The sequence below is a fragment of the Coregonus clupeaformis genome, chromosome 34 (assembly GCF_020615455.1).
Source record: "Coregonus clupeaformis isolate EN_2021a chromosome 34, ASM2061545v1, whole genome shotgun sequence".
NCBI classification, from domain to species: domain Eukaryota; kingdom Metazoa; phylum Chordata; class Actinopteri; order Salmoniformes; family Salmonidae; genus Coregonus; species Coregonus clupeaformis.
Window position 1 is genome coordinate 44,247,549 of NC_059225.1, and position 15,117 is coordinate 44,262,665.

Genomic DNA, 15,117 nt, shown 5'->3' on the forward strand with positions numbered 1-15,117 from the left:
TGTGGACAGGTGTCTTTTATACAGGTAACAAGCTGCGATTAGGAGCACTCCCTTTAAGAGTGTGCTCCTAATCTCAGCTCGTTACCTGTATAAAAGTCACCTGGGAGCCAGAAATCTTTCTGATTGAGAGGGGGTCAAATACGTATTTCCCTCATTAAAATGCAAATCAATTTATATAATTTTTGACATGCAATTTTCTGGATATTTTTGTTGTTATTCTGTCTCTCATTGTTCAAATAAACCTACCATTAAAATTATAGACTGATCATTTCTTTGTCATTGGGAAAACGTACAAAATCAGCAGGGGATCAAATACTTTTTTCCCTAACTGTATGTGCACGTTAATGTATAATTTATCATCATGTTGGAAGGTCTGCTCCACACATTTTCAGGTTGGATGGAGAACTATGTCAGTTGTCTAGACCAGGGATGGGAAAATTTGATGGGGGTGGGTGCGACAAATCAAAACTCATCACGAGGGGCCGCAGTTGCTCACGGGTCTGCGTACCCACATCCACCCCCCCATGTTGCAGTTTGAAAAGCACGTTTTCTGCAATTCTACACATTTTGCCAGAGGGTGGAGAGAAATGTTTGCAGTTTTTTTATATGATATCTGAGTGATCAAAATCTAATCCAATTGTATTTGTCACATGCGCCGAATACAACTGGTTTAGACTTTACAGTGAAATGCTTGCATACGAGCTCTTCCCAACAATGCAGAGTAAAAATAAGAAAAATAGTAACACAAAAGGAATAAAATAAAATACACAAGAATGGAGCTATATACAGGGAGTACCAGTAACAGATCAGTATGCAGCAGTACAAGGTATTTGAGGTAGATACTGTGTGTACATAAAGGGTAAAGTGACTAGGTATCAGGATAGATAATAATAAGAGTAAAATAAAGAACAGAGTAGCAGCAGCAAATTATAAGTGTAAAAGTATGTGTGTGTAATGTCAACAGTGCCTTCAGAAAGTATTCACACCCCTTGACTTTTTCACATTTTTGTTGTGTTACAGCCTGCATTTAAAATGGATTACATTTAGATTTTTTTCACTGGCCTACACACACAATACCCCATAATGTCAAAGTGGAAATATGTTTTTAGAAATGTTTACAAATTAATTAAAAATGAAAAGCTGAAATGTATTAAGTCAATAAGTATTCAACTCCTTTGTTATGGCAAGCCTAAATAAGTTCACGAGGTAACATTCCCTTAACAAGTCAAATAATAAGTTGTATGGACTCACTGTGTGCAATAATAGTGTTTAACATGATTTTTAGATGACTACCTCATCTCCGTACCCCACACACACAATTATCTGTAAGCCTAGCAGTGAATTTCAAACACAGATTAAACCACAAAGACCAGAGAGGTTTTCCAATGCCTCGCAAAGAAGGCACCTATTGGTAGATAAAAGCAGACATTGAATATCCCTTTGAGCATGGTGAAGTTATTAATTACGCTTTGGATGGTGTATCAATACACCCAGTCACTTCAAAGATACAGGTGTCCTTCCTAACTCAGTTGCCGGAGAGGAAGGAAACCACTCAGGGATTTCACCATGAGGCCAATGGTGACCTTAAAACAGTTAGAGTTTAATGGCTGTGAGAAAACTGAGGATGGATCAACAACATTGTAGTTACTCCACGATACTAACCTAATTGACAGAGTGAAAAGAAGGAAGCCTGTACAGAATAAAAAATATTCCAAAACATTCATCCTGTTTGCAACAAGGCACTAAAGTAATACTGCAAAAAATGTGGCAAAGCAATTTACTTTATGTCCTGAATACAAAGTGTAATGTTTGGGGCAAATCCAATACAACACATTACTGAGTGGTAGCTGCATCATGTCATGGGTGTGCTTGTAATCGTTAAGGACGGGGGAGTTTTTCAGGATAAAAAAGAAACGGAATGGAGCTAAGCACAGGCAAAATCCTTGAAGAAAACCTGGTTCAGTCTGCTTTCCACCAGACACTGGGAGATGAATTCACCTTTCAGCAGGACAATAATCTAAAACACAAGGCCAAATCTTCACTGGAGTTGCTTACCAAGAAGACGGTGAATGTTCCTGAGTGGCTTAGTTACAGTTTTGACTTAAATCTACTTGAATATCTATGGCAAGACATAAAAATGGTTGTTTAGCAATGATCAACAACCAATTTGTCAGAGCTTGTAGAATTTTGAAAAGAATAATGGGTAAATGTTGAACAATCCAGGTGTGGAAAGCCCTTCGAGACTTACCCAGAAAGACTCACAGCTGTAATCGCTGCCAAAGGTGCTTCTACAAAGTATTGACTCAGGGGTGTGAATACTTATGTAAATGAGATATTTATGTATTTCATGTTCAATACATTTGCGAAGATTTCTAAAAACATGTTTTCACTTTGATATTATGGGGTATAGTGTGTAGATGGGTAAGAGAAAAAAAATATTTAATCCATTTTGAATTCAGGCTGTAACACAACAAAATGTGGAATAAGTCAAACGGTATGACTACTTTCTGAAGGCACTGTATGTACAGTGCCTTGCAAAAGTATTCATCCCCCTTGGCGTTTTTCCTATTTTGTTGCATTACAACCTGTAATTTAAATGGATTTTTATTTGGATTTCATGTAATGGACATACACAAAATGAAAGTAATAACTTGTTTCAAAACATTCGAAAAAATAAATAACAGAAAAGTGGACATACACAAAATAGTCCAAATTGGTGAAGTGAAATGAAAAAAATAACTTGTTTGAAAAAAATGTATAACGGAAAAGTGGTGCGTGCGTATGTATTCACCCCCTTTGCTATGAAGCCCCTAAATAAGATCTGGTGCAATCAATTACCTTCAGAAGTCACATAATTAGTTAAATAAAGTCCACCTGTGTGCAATCTGTGTCACATGATCTGTCACATGATCTCAGTATATATACACCTGTTCTGAAAGGCCCCAGAGTCTGCAACACCACTAAGCAAGGGGCACCACCAAGCAAGCAGCACCATGAAGACCAAGGAGCTCTCCAAACAGGTCAGGGACAAAGTTGTGGAGAAATACAGATCAGGGTTGGGTTATAAAAAAAATATCAGAAACTTTGAACATCCCACGGAGCACCATTAAATCCATTATTAAAAAAATGGAAAGAATATGGCACCACAACAAACCTGCCAAGAGAGGGCCGCCCACCAAAACTCAAGGACCAGGCAAGGAGGGCATTAATCAGAGAGGCAACAAAGAGACCAAAGATAACCCTGAAGGAGCTGCAAAGCTCCACAGCGGAGATTGGAGTATCTGTCCATAGGACCACTTTAAGCCGTACACTCCACAGAGCTGGGCTTTACAGAAGAGTGGCCAGAAAAAAAAGGCATTGCTTAAAGAAAGGCACTCTTGAGACAGATGAGACTAAAATTTAGCTTTTTGGCCATCAAGGGAAACGCTATGTCTGGTGCAAACCCAACACCTCTCATCACCCCGAGAACACCATCCCCACGGTGAAGCATGGTGGTGGCAGCATCATGCTGTGGGGATGTTTTTCATCAGCAGGGACTGGGAAACTAGTCAGAATTGAAGGAATGATGGATGGCGCTAAATGCAGGGAAATTCTTGAGGGAAACCTGTTTCAGTCTTCCAGAGATTTGAGACTGGGACGGAGGTTCACCTTTCAGTAGGACAATGACCCTAAGCATACTGCTAAAGCAACACTCGAGTGGTTTAAGGGGAAGCATTTAAATGTCTTTGAATGGCCTAGTCAAAGCCCAGACCTCAATCTAATTGAGAATCTGTGGTATGACTTAAAGATTGCTGTACACCAGCAGAACCCATCCAACTTGAAGGAGCTGGAGCAGTTTTGCCTTAAAGAATGGGCAATAATCCCAGTGGCTAGATGTGCCAAGGTTATAGAGACATACCCCAAGAGACTTGCAGCTGTAATTGCTGCAAAAGCTGGCTCTACAAAGTATTGACTTTGGGGGGGTGAATAGTTATGCACGCTCAAGTTTTCTGTTCTTTTGTCTTATTTCATGTTTGTTTCACAAAATATATTTTGCATCTTCAAAGTGGTAGGCATGTTGTGTAAATCAAATGATACAAACTATTCTATTTTAATTCCAGGTTGTAAGGCAACAAAATAGGAAAAATGCCAAGGGGGGTGAATACTTTCGCAAGCCACTGTATTACAGGTCTTCACGGGTCCAAAATGTTGGACCAGTTCCGAAATGGATCTGTTGGGGCGGTATCCGAATTAGAGTGGGTCTAGGGTGTCTGGGATGATTGTGTTGATGTGTGTCATGACCAGCCTTTCAAAACACTTTATAATTACAGATGTGAGTGCTACAGGGCGATAGTCATTTGGTCCGTTTGAAACATGTTGGGATTACAGACTGGGACAAGGATAGATTGAAATTGTCTGTGAAGACACCTGCCAGCAGGTCAGCGCATTCTTTATGAACGTGCCCTGGTATTCCGTCTGGCCTGATCGCTTTGTGATTGTTAACCTGTAAACGTTTTGCTCACATTGGCCATGGAGAGCGAGATCACACATTAATTGTTGCAGTTGCAGTTTCCAACAGGGTCAATATTCTACATAAACGCATAAAACGTGGTAATTAACTACAATGACCATAATCCATTGCTCATCTACTTGTCCGGTCTGTGTTTCTTTTACGCCTGCTATGGAAGAGAGAGAAGATTGCGCTATCTTGAGGGGATATAGAGAGCAGCTGTTGCTTCGTGAGGTATCTCTACCTGAAAATACATAATCAAAGAGATTGATAGTTGGTATTCAGCAGTCATAAAAGTATGCCTTATTTACTTTGAAGAACTACAAAATAGTGATTTCTCAGATAGCATAGGCAGCAGCTCTATAAAGATGAGATGATGACTTGAAATGAAATAATAAAGTCATCATATAAAACAAATAGAATATACACAGCAACTAAAATATTTTATTAAAGTAATGTGAATAAATTATGGTTAATAAGTGATAAGCAGTAATGGGCAGTCACTACCATCATGGGACTTTTATTAATTGTTTTATTCTGTGTTGTTACAGCATTCAACCCACATATTGCATTTAATGTTAAAAAATATATAATAATCAAAACCGAAATCAAAAAACATAATTATTGTTTTTATAATCGAACCGAAACCAAACCGACCTCAAAAAGCACTAATCGCTCAGCACTAATTTAGCAATCTAAAAAATGTTAGCTGACATGGGCTTATTGACTGACATAACAAGAGAAAAACTGCTGATGCACCAAATTTCGAAATTGCATCTTGTATATTCTACTATTCTAACTCGCAACAGTAAGTTGAGACCCTGATTGAGTTCCAAAAATAAATAAAAATAAAAGGCCTTCCCTGTAGTAGATTGTCTAAATTAGAGTCGGAGTGAGGTGGCCTTGCTCATCATATTCTGTTTGGTTGAGTGGATACGGGTGGCTGCAGTAAATACTGTAGGTCTGTTTGGCTACACCTGGGTATCCAGGTCAGAGAGAGCTAGAGAGAGAGAGAGAGAGAGAGAGAGAGAGAGAGAGCGAGAGAGAGAGAGAATAAAGAGAAAGGGGGAGGGGAGAGAGAGAGAGAGGTGGAGAATCCAATAATTTCATCAGGTCAGTGATTGTGTGTTCATTAATTGGCCAAAATAGCAGTATGATAATCCTGTATAATAATCTGATCCTTTAATCCCGTTCTCTCCTGTTTTAATCAGACTGATTAAGTCTGTGAGTGACGGGGGCCAGCCGTCAGCTGATGAGGCTAATAAATTCTAGGCGCGCGTGCACACACACAGCCAACATACCCCCTCCCTTCCCTCACACACAGTCTATTATTCTGCATCCTCCTGCTCCCTCCTTTCCCTCCTCCCTCTCCCCATCCCCCACCCTCCCTGGGGTTGCTAAGGCCCTCCTCATCCACTCTGGTATCCAGGATACGGAGACACACTCAGCCGCCTGATTGGCTGCTCACGGTAGGAAGGTTAAAAAAAGGAAAGAAAGGAAAAAAAACTGCGATCCAGGGAGTTGGATGGATGGCCGTGTTAGTGCAGCTTCAGGCAGACCCCAGCACCATTTTAGCTTCAGAGTACACTTAAAAGGGAGCGCAAGAGAGGGAGGGAGAGAGAGAAAGAGAGAGGGAGATAAAGGGAAAAGAGCTGCCATGTTAGAGGAGCACAAATAGCTGTGTGGACGTAACCCAGATACGGGACGAGGAACGACAGAAGAGGACAGAGGACAAGAAAAACTAAAGGAGGTGGAGGGAAAATGAGGAATGTATTAAGAAAGATGCAGCATCATCTCTACCTCACATCCTGACAAGACGAAGAAATAGTGAAGACGGAGAGAGGAAGAGAGAGAGAGAGAAAGAGCGAGGACGTGGAAAACAGGGAGGGAGAGAGAAGAGGGGAGTGCTCAGACACAGGCGGCAAGGCGGCGCGGTGAAGCAGAACGAGGGGAGCCTGGCGGAGAGAAGAGGAAGAGAGAGGCGGAGGACCGGCCGGCTGGGTAGTGAAGGAGGAGAAGAAGAGGGGGAGCGAGACGGACAGGGGGGGAGGGGTGAGGGCCCTGCCGGGGCCTACGTGATGGCTCGCGGCGGTGGCGCTCACCGCGCCCGGCAGCGTTTGGGCTACCTCAACACCTTGCTGCGCTGCAACCTGCACCCAGAGACTCAAAAGGTGGTGGTCTTCATGATCATGATGCTGCTCGTCATCATCAACGTAGTGCTCATGTTCCTCCTGGCCTTCTAGTTGAGAGACACACACACACACCGACGTCATACACACACACACACACACGCACGCCGCATATCGTCGATCAAGGAAAACGGAGAGGAGGAAGGAGGAAGAGAGGAGGAGGAGAGAGGGAGGATTTCCTGGTGGAGCGTTGGGGGTACAGCTGTGGATGGGAGTCCAGGATAAGAGGAAGAGACCACAGGTAAAGCCGAGCGATGGATGTGCTGGGTAGAGGATAGGACCACTATGCTGCTGCTTTCCCCAGAGTGTGTGGGACGGGTTAGCTAGCTTGCACCATGGGGGATGTTGACAAACCATGGACGGCAGCAAATATTCTGTGTTGTACATTTTGTACATTTTTGGTCCGTAGTTAGGTGTTTTTCTATGCCTGTGTTGTGAATGTGGGAGAAGAGGAACAGGTTGTGTTTGTTACTTGTTTGTGTTGTTTATGTGTATGAACATAATCCATTTCTATATGTTGTTGGGTCTATTCTTAACAATATGGTGTTGTATGTTAAGAATATGTGAGTTATTGCTTGAATGATAATTGGTAATGTGTGAATTTACAGAATGTGTTGTGTATAGGCTACTGTTTAGCACCAGCTGTGTTGCAACATCAGGGCTCTATGAGATATATGTAGGTTCCAATGTTTAACCCATATATCATCGTCATATAGTGGAAGTAAGCATGTTGATGATCCATGAGGTTGGGTCAGGTGTGTGTTTACCGCTCGGCTGCTCTCACTAGGGTTCAGCTGCACAGAGCGAGGGGGATCAGCTGTGTGTGTGTGTGTTTCTTAGGGAAGGGGATCATGTGTGCCCTGGTTAGGTGTGTGTGTGTGTGTGTGTGGAGCATTAGGGGCTTGGAGCGTTGCCATGAGGGGTGACGAAGCAGCTCAGGACACAGAGAGGCTGTTTTGAAACTGAGGCTGGAGAAGTGCACTGTTTACATCCACCGCCTGGCAGAGATACACTCACATTACAGTGTGTTTTTATGTTTGGATTCTCCCTCTATGTTCCCCCTCTATACAAACTCATATTGATGTACCAGTACAGCTAATACTACACTATTTATGTCTTCAACCTGGTTTCTACTCTCTGTGAAATGAGATATTCTGGTGTTTTGTTGTATAATGATGGCAGGATCAGAAGAGAATAAAAAAGCAGAGGAGAGAAGAGGCGAGATGGAGTGGGTGTGTTGCCTAGCAACAGGCCCAAAGACCTCCTCGCCATGACGATGGATCGATGGCAGGACAGACATAGAAATAGACACTTAGTAGATCACCCTAACCAACAGAATAGACATAGAAATAGAAACATAGATTACCCTAGCCCCATAGAACCGACATAGAAATATACATTTAGTAGATCACCCTAACCAACAGAATAGACATAGAAATAGAAACATAGATTACCCTAGCCCCCATAGAACCGACATAGAAATAGACACATAGATCGTATTCTGGTATCATTTAGCCTATGCTTGACATTATGAAGGCCTAACATAAATATAGGAGCCTGCACTTGAGGAGTTACATTACAGTTAGTTAGATATTTGTGGCTTTTTTAGCAATAATACAATAATGGCCAGCATCCTGTCCAGAGTGTTGTACTTGCTCATGCAATAGAAACAGGAGATAGGCTGCTGCCCTATGGGCCATTCTGGCTTGGATAAGGCTTACTACTACTATGAAAGAATGAACAACACAAATGCCCCTCTGACGCCAGCATGATGTTGACGCAGTAATGTGTGTATGTGGCAGTGTGAAATACGAGCACTGCAGTACATTTATAAGTAACGCAGGCTTTTTAGCTCTCTCTCTCTCTCGCTTTCTCGATCTCTCTCTCTCTCTCTCTCTCTCTCTCTCTCTCTCTCTCTCTCTCTCTCCCTCTCTATCTCTCCCTCTCTCTCTTTCTCTCTCTCTCCCTCTCTATCTCTCCCTCTCTCTCTCTCTCTCTCTCTCCATCTCTATCTCTCCCTCTCTCTCTCCCTCTCTATCTCTCCCTCTCTCTCTCTCTCTCTCTCTCTCTCTCTCTCTCTCTCTCTCTCTACCTCTCTCTCTATATACCTCTCTCTCTCTCTACCTCTCTCTCTCTCTACCTCTCTCTCTTATCTCCACATTGATCTCTGTCAAGCCCCTCTCAGACACAGTGACTTGGCTCAGCAGAGCAATCAATTCTTTAGGACCTGACTCACTTAGCTTATCTAGGGCTGTAGCAGCAATATTAGTATGTTGTGTCTGTCCTAAAATGTAGCTTACAGAGTAGAAACATTGTTGTTGTCATCATTTCTGGGTTGAAACAACATTGTGTACACCTTGTGTTGTAAATGTAAAGTCATCCATTGTATGATGAATTGTATTCTATAGCTTGTTTGTGTCATGTCTTAAAGTCACGTGTTCTAGTTGAGTGATACTGTACAGCCCTACTACCTTATAAATCATGCATGTCTCTACTCTCTCTATCAGCCACTCTGTCTTCCAGTAATGTTATTTATAAACTGGCCTCACCTTGTTTTACAAAGTCATCCATGTTGAATGAAGAACGGCCACAGTTTTTCTGGACCACCTTACCAGAAAAACCTCCAGGGCCCCTAGTTAGCCCATAACTAGAGTTTTCCCTGGTCAGGAATAAAAATGTGGGCCTTAGTAAAGTATTTCAAGCTTGTTCACCTTGTATTACAAATGTTGTCCATTTTTGATTATGTCACTGTGAAATCCTCCCATACTGACCTGTGTTGACCCCTGTCTGTCCCCTCCCCAGCTGATCAGTGATGGCAGCTGTGTGTACGCCGAGGCCCTGTGGGACCATGTCACCATGGACGACCAGGAGCTGGGCTTCAAGGCGGGGGACGTCATCGAGGTAGTGGATGCCACCAACAAGGAGTGGTGGTGGGGACGCATCCTGGACAGTGAGGGCTGGTTCCCAGCTAGCTTTGTTCGGGTAAGAAACTAACTCTCCATATCTCCTCTCTCTCTTCTTCTGTCTCTTTCTCTCTCTCTTTTTCTCTCTCCATCTCTCTGGGAAACTGAAGACAACAGAAATGAACTACTCTTTCTCTTGCCTATCTTTGATATCTATTTTTGCTGCTATAGGGTTGGAAGGGGTGCTAGAGCTGTTGTCAGCTATTTGGGGCAACTGTGAAGCATTAGCTCATTTTAAAATACAAAGATGTTTTTCTTTTTTTAATGCTGACATATTTCCTTACTTGCTAAATGAATGTTTGTACATTTTCTCAGTTGATCCACATAGGTAGCCTAACTGAAAAATAAGACAGTATAAGAAATGTTTGTAGCATCTAAACTTTAGTGATCTGTTAGTGAGGGTATTCTATAACAATGACCCTTTCTCCTTGGTCCCTGTAGTTGCGTGTGAACCAGGATGAGCCCATGGAGGAGTACCTAGCCCAGCTGGAGGAGGCTGGTGCTGGGGAAGAGGACCGGCCAGGGGTGGGTCTGATCCTGGGACCAGGCCTGCCATGTAAGGACCAGATGAGGACTAACGTTATCAATGAAATCATGAGTACAGAGAGAGACTACATCAAACACCTCAAAGACATCTGTGAGGTCAGTAAAGTTCTGTTCAGACAACAACACTGTCTGTCTGTAGACCCTTTCCTTTGATACAGGCCATTATAGGACTTATAACCCATTTGCATCAAAAACACCCAGAAGAATCTGGTTATTTCTGGTAATTCTTAACATGTAAAATCAGATATAATTCTGTTCCACATGTGGTAACATGAGTCTACTGTTCCTCTCTCAGGGTTACATCAAGCAGTGCCGTAAGAGGATAGACATGTTCACAGAGGAGCAGCTGCGGTGTATCTTCGGCAACATCGAAGACATCTACCGCTTCCAGAAGAAGTTACTGAAAGGTCTGGAGAAGAAGTTCAACAAGGAGCAGCCGCACCTCAGCGAGATCGGATCCTGCTTCCTCGAACACGTGAGTATTGTACAGCACACAACCCACTGTGACTCTTCACCTGACTTCTGTCATATGGCCTGCATAATGCTACATAATGCTATCATAAACATGACATAACATGACGTAATAGGGGAAATGAAGTCTGCTTAATAGATAATTACTCTATTATTATGCACTTTTTGTTGGAGATTCAAGTCAAGCAACCTCTCTAGAGCCCAAACATTCATGTAACATTCCAGCAACCATCAATTTCGCCATTTTAAACCACCATTTTAAACCACTATTTCAAACCGCCATTTCAAACTGCCATGTTAACATTTCCTGTCTCCTCCTCAGCAAACAGACTTCCAGATCTACTCGGAGTACTGTAACAATCACCCAAACGCCTGTGTGCAGTTGTCCAGACTGATGAAGACCAACAAGTATGTGTTCTTCTTCGAGGCCTGTCGTCTGCTCCAGAAGATGATTGACATCTCGCTGGATGGGTTCCTGCTCACGCCCGTCCAGAAGATCTGCAAGTACCCTCTGCAGCTGGCCGAGCTACTGAAATACACCAACCCCCAGCATAGGTAAACACACACACGTGTACTATGCACACACACAAGGAGCTGCACGTATTCCTTCTTATCTGCAAACTTAACTCTCTCTGAAATTGCTGAAATGTCTTTTAAAAATCTGACACTGATAGCATATTAGTTGTATTTAGTTTTTAAGTCAAAAGCTATTATAAGTCTATCATTAGCCAATAACAATCATGTAAGGCAGAGAGGGCCTGATGTGTTGGTCTGTTCTGGGCCACCCAGGGACTATAAGGACGTGGAGGCTGCCTTGAACGCCATGAAGAACGTGGCCAGGCTGATCAATGAGAGGAAGCGGCGCTTGGAGAACATAGACAAGATCGCCCAATGGCAGAGCTCCATAGAGGACTGGGAGGTGAGTAACAGTGCATCATGGGTCATGGAACAGAATCCATGACTAAGGCCAGGAGGTTTTCCTGACCAAGTGACTTGATCTGAAAGAAACGCCTGATGTCATGTTGCCAGGACAAACACATGGCTCTAGATATACAATACAACTTTGTTGGCTGAACAATCTCTGTCTGTCATATGTCTGCAGGCTCTAACAAATGTTTATTGTGTGTTTGAACATCCTCAGGGAGAAGACATCCTCAGTATGAGTTCAGATCTGATCTTTTCTGGAGAGCTGACGAAGATCTCCCAGCCTCAGGCCAAGAGCCAGCAGCGCATGTTCTTCCTCTTCGACCACCAGATGGTCTACTGCAAAAAGGTGAGCAGCACTGTTAAAAACGATTGTAATGTGGTCATGAAGCTAGTTAGGGTTAGGGTTGAGGCTACGGTTGTGATTGAATCGGAATGTGGACATTAAAAGCTAGGGTTACGGTTAGTTTCCAGGTAGAACGCTTTTGGGTTCCATGTAGAACCGTCTGTGTTAAAGATTTTACATGGAACCTCAAAAAGTTATACCCGGAACCAAAAAGGGTTCTTCAAAGGGTTCTCCTATGGGGACAGCCGAATAACCCTTTTAGGTTCTAGATAGAGTGTAGGGTTAAGGTTAGGAAGTGGGTTAGTACCAGTTCTCTCCCCCCCTATAGGACCAGGGTTAGGGTTAGTAACAGTAGTATATAACAGTATTATCACGTATCCCTATGGTTCTTTCAGGACCTCCTGCGCAGGGACATGCTGTACTATAAGGGTCGCATGGACATGGACCTGATGGAGGTGGTGGATGTGGAGGACGGTAAGGAGAAGGACTTCAACGTGTCAGTGAAGAACGCTCTGAAGCTGCGCTCGCTGGCGGGGGATGAGGTCCACCTGCTGTGTGCCAAGAAGCCTGAGCAGAAACAACGCTGGCTCCGAGCCTTCCAGGACGAGAGGACGCAGGTGCAGCATGACCTCGAAACAGGTGAAACAGTTATCCGTCTCTCTATCTGACATGTCATCATTGTGCGCCACAGTTTGAAAAAGGACCCATTCTTACTTAGCTAAAGCAACTCAGCCATGCAGAATGAGTAGAAACACTGATAGGATACTAGGATACTATAATGAACTGCTGACCTGTAGTATTACTAGTCAGCTGTATGAAGCCACTGGGTGTGTTTCCTTTCCTATTAGTAAAACATGAGCTGTGTCCTCCTGTCTCTCTCTGCCCCAGACTACTGCTGCATTAATAGTTTGCGATAAACGTTTCTGACAGTGGCTCCGGTCAGAGAATCAGGAAAGAGAAGGGTATGTGTAATAGGTAGCAGCTAATGGATCAGAATGTCATTAATCCCTCAGATAAAAGGACCCATAAATCAATTTTAGCTGCCCCCTTCGCTTCTCTGCCATAGTCTCTGGGTTTTATCTGGGCTGTAACAGAGCATGCGGATATTACCGAAACTTCATCCAACAATCTGGCCTTCTGTTATTCTGTTCCCTCTGAAAAGCTGGGTATTGATGGGTGGCACTGGCAGAATGAATCTGTGATATCCACATTGACCTGTGACCTATGTGGTTTCCTCCTCCAGGATTCTCCATCACTGAGGTCCAGAAGAAACAGGCCATGCTGAACGCCTGCAAAAGCCATCCAGCTGGGAAGCCCAAAGGTATGTCTGGGTAATGTAGTCCTTAGGGGGTTAGACTGAATATGGGTGCATGGCAGGAAAACTCAATTTCCTTGGCTGTGTGGATGGGTAATGAATTAATTGTTGTGCGTGTTTTTTTTTGTTTGTTTTTTTAAGATTACATGTTTGGCAATATTTATACAAATGTTGTTTATCATGTGTGCTTAATATTCATAAAAAACACTTTAGATTAAAATGCACTCGTAATCACCCCCCCATTCTGCCTATCTACATTTATAACCCCTAGTCTCTTCTCACAGCCTTAACATTAACATGTCAAACATTTAGTAGCTGATTTGATTCTGGGTGCCATGATTACTAACCCCTCTCTGTTCTCCTCTCCTCCAGCAGTGACCCGGCCCTACTATGACTTCCTGCTGCGTCAGAAGCACCCGTCTCTGCCCAGCACCGTACCCCAGCAGCAGGTCTTCATGCTGGCTGAGCCTAAACGCAAGGCAACCACCTTCTGGCAAAACATCGGCAGACTGACACCTTTCAAGAAGTGAAACGCCGGCGAGGAGAGGCGGTTTAGAGGAGAAGGCTAATGCCTGAACTGACTTTTTTATCCTCTATTTTTCTTTGTTATACATAATGTTATCCTAATTCATATTCTGATTATTGTGAAAGATGAACATGATTATGACGATGATGATATTTTTTCTTTGAGAAAGCACTTTATAGGTTGGTTACAATCAGACTTGGGAATGGTTCTCCCGGACATTGTGTATACGTTGGGAGAATGTTACTAGGACTATTATACCTGCTACTGCTACTACAACTTCAACCAAGCACCGATTGGTACTAATATTACTACTGCTGTGTGATCATGTGACTGCCAATGAGGCTCCTCTTTTTTGAAAGACGTTGACTGACGCAACTAAATGATTTTTTCCCAGTGTTTTTGTTTTGTTTCGACAAATGCCAACTGTTCACAGTGCCAGATCAATTTTGCTTTTGTATTTAAGTTTGTGCTGTGTATGTTATTGAAAAAAAAGGTGAAAAAGGGGGATAAAGTTTATTGTACTTCTCTTTGTGCAAAGATGTTTTCCTGGTTTATTTTGAGCATTTCATAACAGTTGATACTTAAGGGTTTGGGTGTGGTGGGGTCTTAATGTTTGTGGAAACAAACAATCTGAGATGTTTGTTGGTACCCAAATTCGATGGTACCCAAATTCGATACTCAATTCTTCACAAATCTATCACACACACACACACACACCTGACCTTTGACATTAGCCTTACCCTGTGCGTATGAGTAATTAACCTCTTTATGGAAGTGCCATCTGAAGTGTGTCCTGGATGCTTTGAAATAGTATGTTTTACCTTTATCAACCCCTGCATTTACATTCATTTAGCAACATTTTCAAATTCAAGATGTATTCTCCTACTGTGGCAAAATGAGGCTAGATTGAAATGGTACAACTGCACTTTTGTCCCCCTGGTAAGTGCAATGCCACAATACCACATTATTTCATATAATCTGGACATTTAACAGAATTTAAATATTGAATATTGAAACTATAATGTCTTATTTTTCTAGCCTGGTCCCAAGTCTGTTGGTGCTTTTGCCAACTCCATTGCTGTCATTGTCAAGCCAAACATCTTTCGCATGACAGTTCCACAAGGAAACAGAAACAGACTGGTATCCGGGCTACTTCTTTTCCATACAAGTTAAAACCCAGTGACAGGGTGGATCACCTCCTGAGAGTTCTACCCATTTCCTCCATGTCCCCAGAGGCTTCATCAGGACGTTGTCTGTTTGTCTGCGACACCTTTCAGAAGTCTTCATTTATATATGAATATTCATGAGTTTCTGGCAAGACAAAGTTGTCTGTTGTGACAAAAATGTA

The 15,117-nt window shown here is 42.8% G+C and overlaps 1 protein-coding gene across 6 annotated transcripts in view; it reads left to right on the top strand.

Annotated features, from left to right (window-relative positions):
- Positions 1–14,295, top strand: part of LOC121550087 (rho guanine nucleotide exchange factor 4) — a 68,283-nt gene extending 53,988 nt beyond the window's left edge. For 4 of the 6 annotated variants that reach the window (XM_041862214.2, XM_041862217.2, XM_045210589.1 and 1 more), the window contains 9 exons: positions 9,481–9,660; positions 10,083–10,283; positions 10,483–10,662; positions 10,981–11,213; positions 11,448–11,577; positions 11,800–11,931; positions 12,324–12,567; positions 13,172–13,249; positions 13,616–14,295. In XM_041862214.2, coding sequence (XP_041718148.2) covers positions 9,481–9,660; positions 10,083–10,283; positions 10,483–10,662; positions 10,981–11,213; positions 11,448–11,577; positions 11,800–11,931; positions 12,324–12,567; positions 13,172–13,249; positions 13,616–13,773 — 1,536 coding nt within the window. In that variant the 3' untranslated portion in view covers positions 13,774–14,295. Of the gene's footprint in view, positions 1–5,994; positions 6,920–9,480; positions 9,661–10,082; positions 10,284–10,482; positions 10,663–10,980; positions 11,214–11,447; positions 11,578–11,799; positions 11,932–12,323; positions 12,568–13,171; positions 13,250–13,615 lie in introns of those variants that run through there. The other 2 variants (XM_041862219.2, XM_041862215.2) reach the window with 2 other exon arrangements.
- Positions 14,296–15,117: the final 822 nt, after the last annotated feature.